The 14,548-nt window shown below is 39.1% G+C and overlaps 1 protein-coding gene across 1 annotated transcript in view; it reads left to right on the forward strand.

Annotated features, from left to right (window-relative positions):
• The window catches only part of LOC103070252 (potassium voltage-gated channel subfamily A member 3), a 104,554-nt gene extending 103,013 nt beyond the window's left edge, over window positions 1-1,541 (forward strand). Inside the window, exon 5 of the mRNA XM_007449358.1 lies at window positions 6-1,541. Coding sequence (XP_007449420.1) covers window positions 6-1,541 — 1,536 coding nt within the window. The remainder of the gene's footprint in view (window positions 1-5) is intronic.
• The last annotated feature ends 13,007 nt before the right edge of the window (window positions 1,542-14,548 follow it).

The following is a 14,548-nucleotide window of genomic DNA, read 5'->3' on the forward strand; positions in this document are numbered from 1 at the left end:
CGGAGGCGACCGACGGCGGGGGGGACCCGCCGCAGGGCGGCTGCGGTGGCGGCGGCGGCTGCGACCGCTACGAGCCGCTGCCGCCCGCGCTGCCCGCAGCCGGCGAGCAGGACTGCTGCGGGGAGCGCGTGGTCATCAACATCTCGGGGCTGCGCTTCGAGACGCAGCTCAAGACCCTCTGCCAGTTCCCGGAGACTCTGCTGGGCGACCCCAAGCGGCGCATGAGGTACTTCGATCCGCTCCGCAATGAGTACTTCTTCGACCGCAACCGGCCCAGCTTCGACGCCATCCTCTACTACTATCAGTCCGGGGGCCGAATCCGCCGGCCGGTCAATGTGCCCATCGACATCTTCTCCGAGGAGATCCGCTTCTACCAGCTCGGCGAGGAGGCCATGGAGAAGTTCCGCGAGGACGAGGGCTTCCTGCGGGAGGAGGAGCGGCCCCTGCCCCGCCGAGATTTCCAGCGCCAGGTGTGGCTGCTCTTCGAGTACCCGGAGAGCTCCGGGCCGGCCCGGGGCATCGCCATCGTGTCCGTGCTCGTCATCCTCATCTCCATCGTCATCTTCTGCCTGGAGACGCTGCCCGAGTTCCGCGATGAGAAGTACTACACCGCCTCGCCGTCGCAGGAGCTGTTCGAGACGGCCAGCAACAGCACGTCGGGGGCCCCCGCGGGAGCCTCCAGCTTCTCGGATCCCTTCTTCGTGGTGGAGACTCTGTGCATCATCTGGTTCTCCTTTGAGCTGCTGGTACGGTTCTTCGCTTGCCCCAGCAAAACCACCTTCTCGCGAAATATCATGAACCTGATAGACATTGTGGCCATCATCCCTTATTTCATCACTCTGGGCACCGAGCTGGCTGAGCGACAAGGCAATGGACAGCAAGCCATGTCCCTGGCCATCCTGAGAGTTATTCGCCTGGTGAGGGTCTTCCGCATCTTCAAGCTCTCCCGCCACTCCAAGGGGCTGCAGATCCTGGGGCAGACGCTGAAGGCTTCCATGCGGGAGCTGGGGCTGCTCATCTTTTTCCTTTTTATTGGGGTCATCCTTTTCTCCAGCGCGGTTTATTTTGCGGAGGCAGACGACCCCACTTCAGGTTTTAGCAGTATCCCTGATGCCTTCTGGTGGGCTGTGGTAACCATGACGACCGTAGGTTACGGCGACATGCACCCAGTGACCATAGGGGGCAAGATTGTGGGGTCACTCTGTGCCATCGCTGGTGTCTTGACCATTGCTTTGCCAGTCCCTGTGATTGTTTCCAACTTCAATTACTTCTACCACCGGGAGACAGAAGGGGAAGAGCAAGCCCAGTACTTGCACGTGGGAAGTTGCCAGCACCTCTCCCCTTCAGCCGAGGAGCTCCGGAAAGCGAGGAGTAACTCGACTCTAAGTAAGTCGGAGTATATGGTGATCGAAGAGGGGGATATGAACCATAGCGCTTTCCCCCAGACCCCCTTCAAAACGGGCAATTCCACGGCCACCTGCACCACGAACAATAATCCCAACTCCTGTGTCAACATCAAAAAGATATTTACCGATGTTTAATATATAAAACAAGTGACATGCTGTGCCCAGTATTGTGTGGAACGTGCCCCCTTGGTCTGTGTATGCCCTTGTTTTATACATTTCCAGACCATTCATCAAGGAAAGGACATGAAGAAGTGGAAAGCACACTTCATACTGCTTCATACTGAAACAGGTGTCCGTTTTGCAAGTGGGCTGCATTCTCTCAGCTCTCCTTTTTTTTCTGCCTCCCTCTCTTAATATTTCGAACAACAAACTTACTTTAAACTTGATTTTTAGCACATGCTGTGTAAAAAAAGAAAAAAAAAAAAAGAAAACCAAACAAAAAAACTGTACATCCTGGAAGGAAATGAAACTAAAGAACAAAGTAACTGTTTAACCTCAGAATCCAAAGGCAGCTGTTTCTTTACTAAGTAAAGCAGGCACATACTTAAAGGATGCTTCGGTTTGATGGACCCATCAACATTACTGAATATTTAGTTCAATTGCCAACACTGTGGGTAGGTGGATGAAAAGTCTATTTAGAACAATGACTTGTAAACCCACCGTAAGTTTATTTGTTTTCAACTGGAATTTCTATTTGGAAGCCCCCCTCCCGGGATTTTAAGGATCTCTACAACTTTGAACTAAGGGAAATGCCCAAGATGTTCCGATCTGACTAATTAGTTTAACTCTTTGGGGCTTGTTAAGCATTTCGAAAGTATTAGACTAAGAGATTCCTATGAAATTCTGTATGCATTCTAGCTAACATCTATCAAAGTCTAGAAACAGATGTTTTCAGTGCTGCTGAGAGAAACAAAAAAATTTCCTAATGCATCTGAGAGATAAGCTTCTGCAGTATCACAAGAAGATTAAAGTGGCAGACACTCCTTCCAGCAGAAGTTACTAATTCGGACCTGACTGATGCAGTTCCCATAGCAACCCATGTTTCCCGGGAAACCCGAAAAGGTTGTCATGGCATCTCTTGCTCTCTAGCCCCACCCCCTAGCCCCTGCTGTTTCCACAGTAACCTTTCCAGATGGTTCCTACTTACATGATTTCACAAGGAAAACCACTGTTTGAATAAACCGCACAAGTAAAGTCTGAGAATCCAAAGTGGTGAAATGAATCACAAAATGCATATTTTTACTACAGAAAATCACTGATGTCATCCCATATTGACTGAATTGAAAAGGAAAATATCGTCATTGGAATGTTAAGTATACACTACAGTAAGCCATGATTTGAATGAAATGCCAGTAATTAGGCAATCATTTTAAAAGATGCTTCTCTACTGTTTTCTTTTCCCAAGAAGCCAACAAATGAAGTTAAAAAGCAAATGTCAAAGTGTTCTGCACATAAGCAAGTGAAAGATTCAATCAATATACCTGAAACCTTACTACAAGGGACCTTCAGACTTCCTCTTTAAAAACGTTATCCAGATCCCACAACAACAGTGTCACCATCACAGCCCTTGAAAAACTAAATATACTTGAAAAATATAAAGGATGCATGCTTTTAACTGAGGGAATTGCAGACAATCAATAAGAAGGAGGAACAGGAAGTAACCAAACCTTGGGGAACTACTTGCAAGTTTCAGCCATGTGCCAGGGATGGCCAGAAGACAGCATCAGGTGAGCACTGTGGGAGCTACTGAGAACACTCTCTTTTTGTACAGGGAACCAGGGGGGTGCCATTCATATCTAGATTTGTGCTAACTTGCAAAATCAATAATTTTATATTCATTATATGCTAGGTGCCTTTTAAAGATCATTTATAACACCTTTTCTGTTTGATGTCCAGGTTGCCAACTATTCTTTGGTTTCCATTGTTTATTGCAAAAAAGTGGGAAAAGAGTCATTTCTCTTCAGAATAACCTTCACCCAAACTGAGCTGAAAGTGATTCCATTCCTTTTACTAACCTTGGCTTCTGAACAACGTGTTTCCCCTGAAAAAAGGATAAAAGGCAGACCTGCTGTTAGATTATTGGTCTGATTTCATTTACATAATTATTTAGTAGTGTGCAATTGTACAATTCTTCAAAACAAAGATGGTTAAAATTGCAATAAGGGTAACATTTTATTTTAGCATATTCAATTTATTGAATATACATTATATAAAGTATAAATTATACATTATCCACAATTGCTTTTTGGTTTGATAGGTTTAACTATTTTATCCTAGAGTAAGTGAGAGTAACACTATTTTTAAAGCTCATAAAATATTTTCAGGTAGTCAGAAGCCTACTTACTTTATTATTTGTGCATTTGAGAGAGTGAAAAATAATGATTATGACTATATGAGGGGGAAGAGGAGGAAAAGACCAAAAAAACCCCAAAAAACAGAAGCAAGAAATCTGTGTACCTGGTCATAGAGTCATTGTTCTTATATATGGTCTTCGAAATAGAACTCCTTTGTCTAGTTCCCTTTGCTACTTGTTTGAGCCTTTAACATTGATCCACCTTTTGACCAAACTTTTGGTATTCTTAATGACCAGAAGTTGTTTTTAGGACCCATTTTAGTGGTGATATGTAGATACACTCTAATAATTACATAAGAATAATTTTTGTATCTATTCTTAAAAGATGTTAGCATAAAGATGAACAAAGTGCAGTAACAGTTTTATTCACAGTTATTCAGAAGATGTAGAAACCCTGATTAATTCTATAAGTAAATTATGGTTGTGCCATAATTTTTGGAATTGTATGGTTTTAAAATAACAGTAATACAAAGGAGACTTTTTTTAACTCAGAAAAATATGACTTTTGAGTCATAACTTTGAGGTAGTATTATTCCTCTGGTCGCCATATTGTAAGCTCCTTGAAGGTTATAGGTTCTGTACAGGTCTTGACAAAGTTTTGGATTCTAGTGCCCAGCACCAAATGTAGCACCTTGTTTGTATTCAATACATTTGATGAGTGAATGGCTATTATCTTACATTAGTGTTATTTTCAGGCTTTTAATGAAGTGATTTAAAGCATAACTTCTGCAGTCATATTGCCAGGGTTTGAATACTGTATGACCTTGAGCAAATTACTTAATCTCTCTGTGCTTCAGTTTCCTTATTTGTAAAATGAGGATAATAAATAGTACCTCATAGGGTTGTTGTGTTACCTTCATAGGGTAAATGTTAATGCAGGTATATTGCATCAGAGATTTTGCCAAGAGATTACATTACATTATTTGCTAAGAGATTACATTATGATTGTGATCATTACAGGCATTGTATAATTAATATCAAGCCTTGTGAATGGCATGAAATGCATCAATAATCAGTGTCTTCCTATTTACTTTCTATAATAACAATAATAATTACGATTTGTTAAGGGTCAATCATGTCCAGGACACTTCTCAACTCTGCAAGGTAAGTGGTATTAACCCTATCTTAGGAGGGTAAAAAACAGATGGTTAAAGCTAAGTGATTTCCCTAAGACTTCACAGCTAGCAAGAGATCCAGCATGATTTAAAGCTAGGTCATTGTGGCCCCAAAACCCATGTTCCCTTTATTGAGTGACTTGAAAGAGATTGAGAAAATAAATTTCTTATGCTTTTAGGTTTGACTTCAGCCCATGTTACTAACTAATTTATGTAAAGAACATATTTCCAGAAACGTAATTCATTCAGCGTACCGAAAAATTAACCCTTTTTTAACCATCAGATATTTTTAACCATAGGGACCAAATACGGTATTTAAATCAGATGAAGAGACTGACTTTTCTAGTAACAAAAGATTATTTTCTTAAGCGATTGATTTATCTGGATTTAATATTATAGTACTCAGAAAGTATAATTAGTCTTGGTAGTGATACCTACTAGGACAATGGATATTTTTCAGTTTTAAGATTAATTTCCTATTTTCATGTGTTTTAAACTACAAGAGATGATAGTATTGATATTATGCAGACTGTTATTTTTCCATCTTCTCATACTTTGCTTAGGTTACTGAAGAACCATGCCAGAAAATAGTATAAACATTTTGACTGTCCCTTATTAAGAAGGGGGAAATTACTTAGAACAATAGCATGGAAAGCAGAAGGAGGTTGCCATTTCCTTGAAATTTGTGACATTTTTGCCTAATCTAACCACTCCATGAATCTTTAAGAGCAACTGTGCTTAAAAAAAAAATTAGAATATAATTGTGACCCACATAATAGTTGTAGCCCCTTCCCTAAGGTCCTAAGGCATTTAGAAAATGAAAATGGGTAGTGAATTGGGCTTAGAGCAGAATGCTAATGAGTCTAAGTTTACACATGCTACTTAGCTTTGTCAAACCACAGACTTCACTGAGCTCAATTGCTTGTTTTGGATGTATACGTATGTATACGTATGTCTGTGTGTACAAGAGATTCATGGGAGGAGGTGTGATTGGATCAACACACATCTGTCAAAACCCTGGGAAAATGTATATACCTTATAGCTGGTGAATCCAGAGATAAAAACAATAACATTGCTATTGTTTTATTTCTTATGTATTGTTTTAAACTGATATTATAGCAAATTTAAATACCCACCAACTAAGTTGACATAATCACAAATGGCTACACATAAGAGGAGCGTTATATCAGTTATTTCTCAACTTTGAAATAAAATTTGGGGATTGAAATTTTAAATCCACAGTATGAAGAAATTCAAAGCTATGGTTCATATACATAAAGCTTATTGTTTACCTCTTTGGTATATAACATACTCAAGTAATTGCTTTGCTGATCATATATAAATCCAATATATATAATATATACCAATAATCTATTCCTTTGAGAACTGTAGCTGTAATTTACTGACTTCTCAATACATTAAAATTTCAACATTTTCTACAGTAGTTACGAGTTCTTTCTACCTCTCAACTATGAATAGAAGTGATAGCCCCTCCCACTAAGAAATGCAAAGAAGCACATGTGCCCCTGAGTCTGAAGACTTACAGAAACACTGTGAGATAGAGGTGAGGAGCAGAAGAATGAGGAAGGGGATATTGAGGGATTGCATTTTAGAGTGGGGTTTTTTCTTTCTGTTTTGTGTTTGGCCTTTTAAACTAAGGAGGATAAGACTATTGCTCTTATACTACTAATTTCCTACATTTTGTGTAGTAATTTTCTACATAAATGAAACCACTTGTTTTTTATAATCTGCTGAAAGTGGTCGATAATCTTTGAGAGAAGGCAAATCAGAGAAGACAGGAAGAAGGGAAGCCATGCAAAACGCAAACCTTACCACTGTTACTCAGCCCCCAACCTCCTGCCAGAAAATGGCCATTGCCACAGAGTATACATGATAATAGTATTCTTCAAATTATTCAGACAGGTTAGAAAGTTTTCAAATACTTGTCTTTGTTTTCAGTGATGCTATGAACTAATTTTGCCTTTGACATTGTAAAGAAAAAACATTTTACAAAAAAAGTTTTCATGTTTTTTCTCTTGCTTTTTTTCTTTTTTTTTGTACTGGATGTGTTTTTTCTTACATTTCAGATTTTGCACCATTAAACCATCAAATGCATTAAAGAAGAGATCTGGAAAAGAGGTTTCATCATTTTCTTGGGAGCCATTTTATTATTGTTGCAATCTGAATAGTACAGAATAGGAACTCTCGCTTGGAAAGTAAATCCTGGGATTCTGATTCTTAGTAAGATAACATTTAAATGAACAAAAAATCATGTTTCATCCTATCTGAAGAATGTTAGGAATAAACCTGTGCGTGCAGGGCTCTGACTTTGCAGATCCAGGGATCATAGCCCCCAGCATGGTGATAGGGAATGGAGAGGAGCCTTTTCCTCTACCGATGAGCCCCCAACCTCACCCTCACCCCTCCCTTGAGAGCACAAAGGGTCTGGGGAATCTCTTTGGAGATCCCCACCAACTCCTTAGAATGAAAATCAGCATTGTGCCTACGTGTTATAGGCCAATCAGCACTGCTGTTTCACTTGTTTTCCATTAAGTTTATTTTAAACTCTTTTTCTTTAAGAATCCTAAGGTTCTTATTTTTTGAATTTAAACATGTTCCTTAAATTAAAGCCTTTAATTTAATTTGGAAGAGAAACCAGTGGGGTTAATTTATTACACACACACGCCCCCACACACACACACACACGCACACACACTTCACCTCTTCATAAGTTATTCCTTATCCTAAGATGTATTTACTTGTTGTCTGTAGATCTAAACAGTCTAATTCTTTTTCTGAAAATTAGTGAATTTCCAAAATATTTGCTTTCATTCATATGTGCAGCATAAACATTTACAAATCATTTTTATTTTTTAAAGCCTTGCTTAAAAGGCAGTTTTATTGTATCTATTAATGTAGTAATATGTATTAGATTCAAAAAGTAGTAAATACATTCAGTCTATAACTGAGTTTTGTCATTTCGCCTCCTAAATATCTCTAAAAAGAATCCACTTTTCTAGATCTCTACCACTACCAGAGTCTACACTCCTATCACCTCTGTGCTGGATAAGTGTGAAGGTCTCTTAACTGGCCTTCCCACATTTCCTGTGGCCAACCTGACCCTTTCTCCACCTGCTAGCCAGAATGATCTTTTCAAGACTCAATCTGATTATATCAGCTGCCTCTGCTTAAAATTCTTTCAAGGTCTTTTCCTGTTCTTTGGGTCTATTAGTATAGAGACCCAAAGGCCTAACATAGCCTTCATGACCCCATAGGATCTGGCTCAGCCCTCATGTCTAGCCTTATCCTATACCTGTGCTCCTTCCCTCATTCTGCTGTACTCCAGCAACGCTGATCTTCTTCCAGTTACAGAATAAGCTCCCTTTTTAAGAATGGGGATCTTTGCAAATGTTCCCACTACTGGCCCCTTCCTTCCCTCCTCATCTCATTCACTTCTATTTTTACTTCAGCACTTCCTCCAGGATACCTCTCATGACTCTGGTTTAATCAATTCCTCTATTATGGTATATTTCATCAAATTTAAGTGCTTTTGATTATTAGAACCACCATTATTTTATATGCCTTTAAAAACAAAGAAAACCTGCCAATTATACGGGAAAGTACCAGTGATTTTAAGGTACATGCTAATTTCATAGCTGCTCAAAGCTAAAACAGTATATCTTAGAATGAGTTGAATATAGTATGTTATCTTGACATAGCTGTAATTTTACATTAATTTGTGTTGTATAATTAATGTCTATTTCCTCTGTGAGAGTGGGGACTGTATCTCTCTCTGTTCACCTTTGAGTCCCTTCCCATTCTCTCTGGAATCTGTTCAGGCTTTCACCCCTAGCACTTCACCAAAAGTGTACTTTTCAGGGTCAGTGTTGACCTCCTATAGCTATACCCAGGGCCATTTCTCAGTAATCATTTCATTTGACCTATCAGAAGCATTTGGCACTGTAGAATACATTCCCACTTCTGGGAAGAAATTTTTCATGTAACTTTCAGGATACCACACTCTGGATTTTCTTCCTACCTCTCTGACCTTTCCTACTCAAACTCTTTTACTGGTTTTTCCTCATCTCTCCTGGGTCTTCATGTTGGAGAAACCCATGCTCCATGGCTTAGTCCTTAGACCTCTTTGCTTTCCGAACTCAGTCTTATTCCCATAGCTTTAGATGATCTATACGTAACTTTATATCTCCCACTCGGACCCCTCTCCCGAACTCCGGATTGAATTTCCGATTGTCTACTTGACATCTCCACTTGCACAGCTAATGTCTGTCTCCAACTTAATGTATCCAAAACTGAGCTTCCTTCTCCTCCCCCACCCCCGCCATCAAGCCTGTGCCTCCTGACTTCTTCCCCATCTCAGTTACTGGCGACTTCAGTTTTCCAGTTGCTCAAGCTAAAATCCTTCGAATCGTCTTTCTCTCTTTCTCTTACACCCCTTATCCAATCTGTTTGCAAATCCTGTTGGCTCCACTTTTTAAATGTTTCCAGAGTCTTACCACTCCTGCTACCATCCAAGCCATCGTTATCTCTCATCTGGTTTTTACAGATGCTTTTCGACCCTCCTGACTGGCCCCCTGCCTCCTATCCTTTCCCCTGCCTGAGTCTGTTCTCAACATAGCGGCCAGAGTGTCCCTTTTAAAACACTCGTCAGATCATGTTACTTCTTTGCGGCAAAACCCCCACTTGGCTCCCCGTTTCACACAGAGTATAAACTAAAGACCTTACAGTGGCCTACAAGGCCCTACCTCATCTAGCCCCCGTTACCCTTCTGACCGTATTTCTGATTCCTCTTTAGGTTCATCCTTAACTGCAGCTGCACTGGCCTCCTTGCTTTTCCTCAAATATATCTGGCATGCTCTATTCGGGTCTCTGTACTTCCTATTCCCCTGCCTGGAAGGCTGTAGCGTCTGCTCTCTGCACGGCTCGTTCTTTCACCTCCTTAGGTGTCACTGTCTCGGTGGAGCCTCTCCTGGCTGCTCTGTTTAAAATTGCCACCTCCACAGGACTCCCTATACCTTCGTCTGATCTGTTTTATCCTCTAAAATATTGGACATTTCACTTACTTTGTTTATTGCTGTCTTCCCTTCACTTCCATGAGAACAAAGATTTTTGTCTGTTCTTTGGTACTGTATCCTCCAAGGCCTAGAATATTACCTGGAATAACGTTAGTGCTTAATGAGTATTTATTTGAGGGGGTGATGAGAAGAAGGGAATAGCATTCCAGTTTGAGCGTTTCTCAGCTACAAACAAAATTTTCGTGTTGTGTATCTATGCTTCATTTTATCACTGTGAGGCTTGTACTCCTCACCATGCTCTTTTGGATGAAATTCCTCGTAATTGGTTCACTGGAGAAGCCTTCCATTTGGCAAACATGCTCCAGCAGGGGCGTGTTAAATATAACATTATATGTGATGTCACTCCTAATCGCCAAGGGTATCTGGAAGTCAGAATGCCTCACAGAGACGGTGTTTCCTACCTAATAGCTAATAGAATGCTCTTTATAAATGATACTCAGTATATACTTGTTGACTGGTTGACCCAAGTAGTACAGGCAGCAAAAATCAGAACAAGCAAGTAATATATCCAGGAACTTACCTATCTAGCAGACATTCTAAGAAACTTCCCTGTAAGTTCAGTCTTGGTTTCAGTTAATAGTGAGTCCTTAGACACCCATGGGGTCTTCAGGACTATGGAAACTGATTGAATAAATTATTAGAGATCTCATCAATGAATCACGTTAAAGAATTATATTACTGTACATAAGGCCTTACTGGATAAAATTATTTCTTTTACAATATAACCTAATTTTTCATGTAGTTGTCAAGTTATGTGGTAGGATCACAAAAATCAGCTATTTTAAAAAGTGATTTGTTCATGTATGAAAGAAGATCCATCCATGAAAAATAAGAGTGGATTCTTAGAATGACTGTTATAATGGCAAAACTTAAGCTGCTTCTAAATAAAATAAGAGGGAAGGTGAGAGGCAGTCCAGTAGCATATGTTGGTATTGGGAGATTCCTAGCAGCCTTGAAAAGCCAAAGTGTAGTATGGAATTACTGAAACTAATTAAAACATTGATATAAATGAGTACTGCAGATATTGCCATGATTTTAGGCAATATGATAACAAATGCACTTTCTTCTGCTGTAGGAAATGGGGATTCTCCTGATGTGAATAGCGAGGAACTTTCCCCACACCACTTCTGAATTTTCTCCTTTCCCTGGATTTCTCAGGCAAACCAGACCAGAGATTCACCTGGGTGTTGCCTCTGCACATGCAGTGGCACAGTTTCCTTACCAGATACGTCACCAAATTAATCAAAGCTAATGCATGTCTGCATATGCTTGAGATTACATCTGTAGACCAGTAGAACTTAGAAACTCTTTCATCTTCTATCACTTTGTACAATTAGGGCCACATAGGACAGAGATCATTTCTCTCTTCTGAGGACACGTTGTTAGGACTTTTTAAAGAAATGACACAGACTAGAGAATTGAAAATGCATAATTTTCATTTCTTTTTTTTTTTTTTCTGGTTTTGGGTGAGGAATTATAGCATTGTTTATTTTTATTATTTAACTCAATATGGGTTTTTCCAGATATTCTATTATTATAGCATGTTTATTTTTATTATTTAACTCAATATGGGTTTTTCCAGATATTCTATTGTAACCTGGTATAGCCAAGGTATTAGATATTTAAGAGGCAGCCTCACATGCCATTACATTTTATATTTACCTCAGGTAAGACTACAGGACAAAACAAAATACCCGGTGTATTTGAGGAAGAGCAATGTGTATTTGAGGAATTCACTAATCTATTACTTTTATAAGAAATTGTAATTAAAATCAGTTAAACAAGAGTGACTATATGTGAGATTTCAAAATGTAGTAAGCGACTAAAAACCATAGAGAGAAATAATTTCTCCAAGTAAGAACTGTGTCTGTGTTGCTTTGTACCTAGATTCTGTAAACTTTTTACCTGCAAACATTTTAACTCATTTTGAAAGGTCAATTTACATTGCTATAAATTATATTACTATAAATATATTACTATGTGAATTGAGGAGATTTATTTTTAGCAGACCTAAATACTGCTTAAAGTAGCATTGCTTATACCGCACAGCTCATTTTCACATGACTTTCAGCTTTTTGACAAAGCGCACATCTTGGCACATTACCAGTTTTAATTACTGCATGAGTTTAAACTTTTTCTGCTCCCCAAGAGTGCATAATTTCTAAGAGGACAATCAGAGAATTCTACATAATTTAGCAAGAACTCTTTCTAGTCCTTGGGGCTAATTCGTGACCATTTAGCTGGTAGAATTTGTAGAAGTTGTTGATGTGCAGCCAACTGCAAGTTATTTAGTAGATGTCAAAGTATAGACACACAAGGACAAAGTTCCCATAACACCGCGTTACAGAGTAATTTCAGCTTTTTCCTCATCAGACACGAGTTAGTGAGGCTAACAGGTAACCTGCGTATCTGCACCTCTTTCATTTAGGCCTGAGTAGAGGTATCAGTTACTTTTTTACAGACTTGATAGCTTTTGAAATTTGACTATTCTTATCCTTTTTTCTTGCTTTATACGTTAGAATATTTGTTTGGTCAAATATTGATATCTTCAATTATAAGTCACCATTATACTTCCTTTCTCTCTTCTGTAATTTCGATACTTAAGACAATGTTCATTTTTTTAAGCCCTTCAACCCATTTCTTAGCCACTAATATAAACAATATGATTACCATCTAAATATCACTTTTATTTTTTGTTTTGTTTCTGTTGAATTGCAGCTCCTTCCGCACCTACAGTCTATTAGGATGCCAAGCTGTACCAGACTTAATAATCCCAAGAGCCTTGAAGCAGCAGGTATTGACACATGAAGTTAAAGAAAGCCCCAGCCCCTTATATAAAAAGGGTGCATCAAGAAAAGAATAGCTTAATAGAACCATCTCAAGGTATTCAAAGCTGCAGTAGCACTGAGCAGAAGCTAGGCACTGAGGAAATAAAAAGGTTATCATATCATTCATGTTACTTGTGATTTCTTATAATTGGTTGTCATCAATAGCTAGTAGACCACTGTAATTTTAAAACTTTCATAATGAACATTAAGTGTACTATGATGCAAGAATGTACTCTTGCTTTTTGACTGAAGACCAGGGTTAAGAAGAAGTTACTTCTTTCATAAAGGATGAGCAAGTATAATCCAGGCCAAAAAGGAAGGCTTTTCACTAGATAATTTCCCGGAACTGTAGGTATACACCATGTAGTTTAGTGAGTGAATGATTCTTGCATAAAAAGCACAGTCAAATTCCAGATGGCCATCATTAGGCATTTACAACTGGTTTTGAGACACCTGCTAAGACCAGGAATATTTATGGGAAACAGTCTTCTCTATGTATTATGACGGATTATATTCACATATTGAAACCTGAGGCTGGGTGTAGGATTTTCTGTTTTTGTATGTATAAGTATCACAATTAGTAAATCTCTAGAGTACATAAACCTAATTTTTATATATCCATTCATTCATTCAACGTATGTTTACTGAGTAGCTCCTATGTGTAGACACTGTACAAAGTAATAGGGATTTATTCATTCACTGAGCATGTAAAGTGTCTACTGCGTGCCAGACACCATTCTATATTCTGAATGTAGCAGTGAACAAGACAGTTGTGCTGCCTTATGCTATTTTTAAGAAACACTTTATTATCCTTATTTCCAGATGATTTTTTTGTAGTTGGGGAGAGGAAAGCAATACACTTGAACTTTTATTTCTTGGTTCTCCACAGACCTTGGTTAAGTGGTTATTGTTATCTTAATTTTTTATTCCCTAAAGGTATATAACTGTACATAGTTCATATTTTAAAGGATCAGTAGATTTGAAAGTTTTTTGTAATGACAGGGTAATCTGTCATTACAGATTATCTGTAGTTCTAGGTACTACATTTGTAGTACCTAGAACATGGTTGTCAAAATACTCATTTTGAGACTGTTTCTGTCTCTCCTTTTTTTTCCTCTCCATAACACTTATCTGAGCATGGGATTTCTATTCACTTCAAAGGAGTTCTCATCTTAGATTACCACAGTGGGATGTACAGCCAGAAAAGAAACAACACCTTGAAAATACATTGAGAAAACTGATACATGTATTTTTCTAAAAATCAGTAGACAGTACCTTTTTGATGGTTCTAAAGATGAAGATAAATTTTCCTATTCCAAAAACAATCCCATTGGTTTAGACTACATTTGGAGTTCATTATTAATAAGGGGAAAAAAGTTCATAATTTCAGCATACTCTGAAACTGTTTCTGACATATCAATTAAAAGCCCTCGGGCTTCCCTGGTGGCGCAGTGGTTGAGAGTCCGCCTGCCGATGCAGGGGACACGGGTTCGTGCCCCGGTCTGAGAAGATCCCACATGCCGCGGAGCGGCTGGGCCTGTGAGCCATGGCCGCTGAGCTTGCGCGTCCGGAGCCTTGCTCCGCAACGGGAGAGGCCACAGCAGTGAGAGGCCCGCGTACCGCAAAAAAAAAAAAAAGGGCCCTCAATATGTGGTTAATGCATTTAGAAAATTAAGTTGCTCAAACTTCTCAAGGTAACAGTAAAAAAATAAAATAAAATTTTTAAAAGTGTAATGAGTAGAATATTTAATAT

Source organism: Lipotes vexillifer, unplaced genomic scaffold, assembly GCF_000442215.2.
Source record: "Lipotes vexillifer unplaced genomic scaffold, Lipotes_vexillifer_v1.1 scaffold393, whole genome shotgun sequence".
Classification (NCBI taxonomy): Eukaryota; Metazoa; Chordata; class Mammalia; order Artiodactyla; family Lipotidae; genus Lipotes; species Lipotes vexillifer.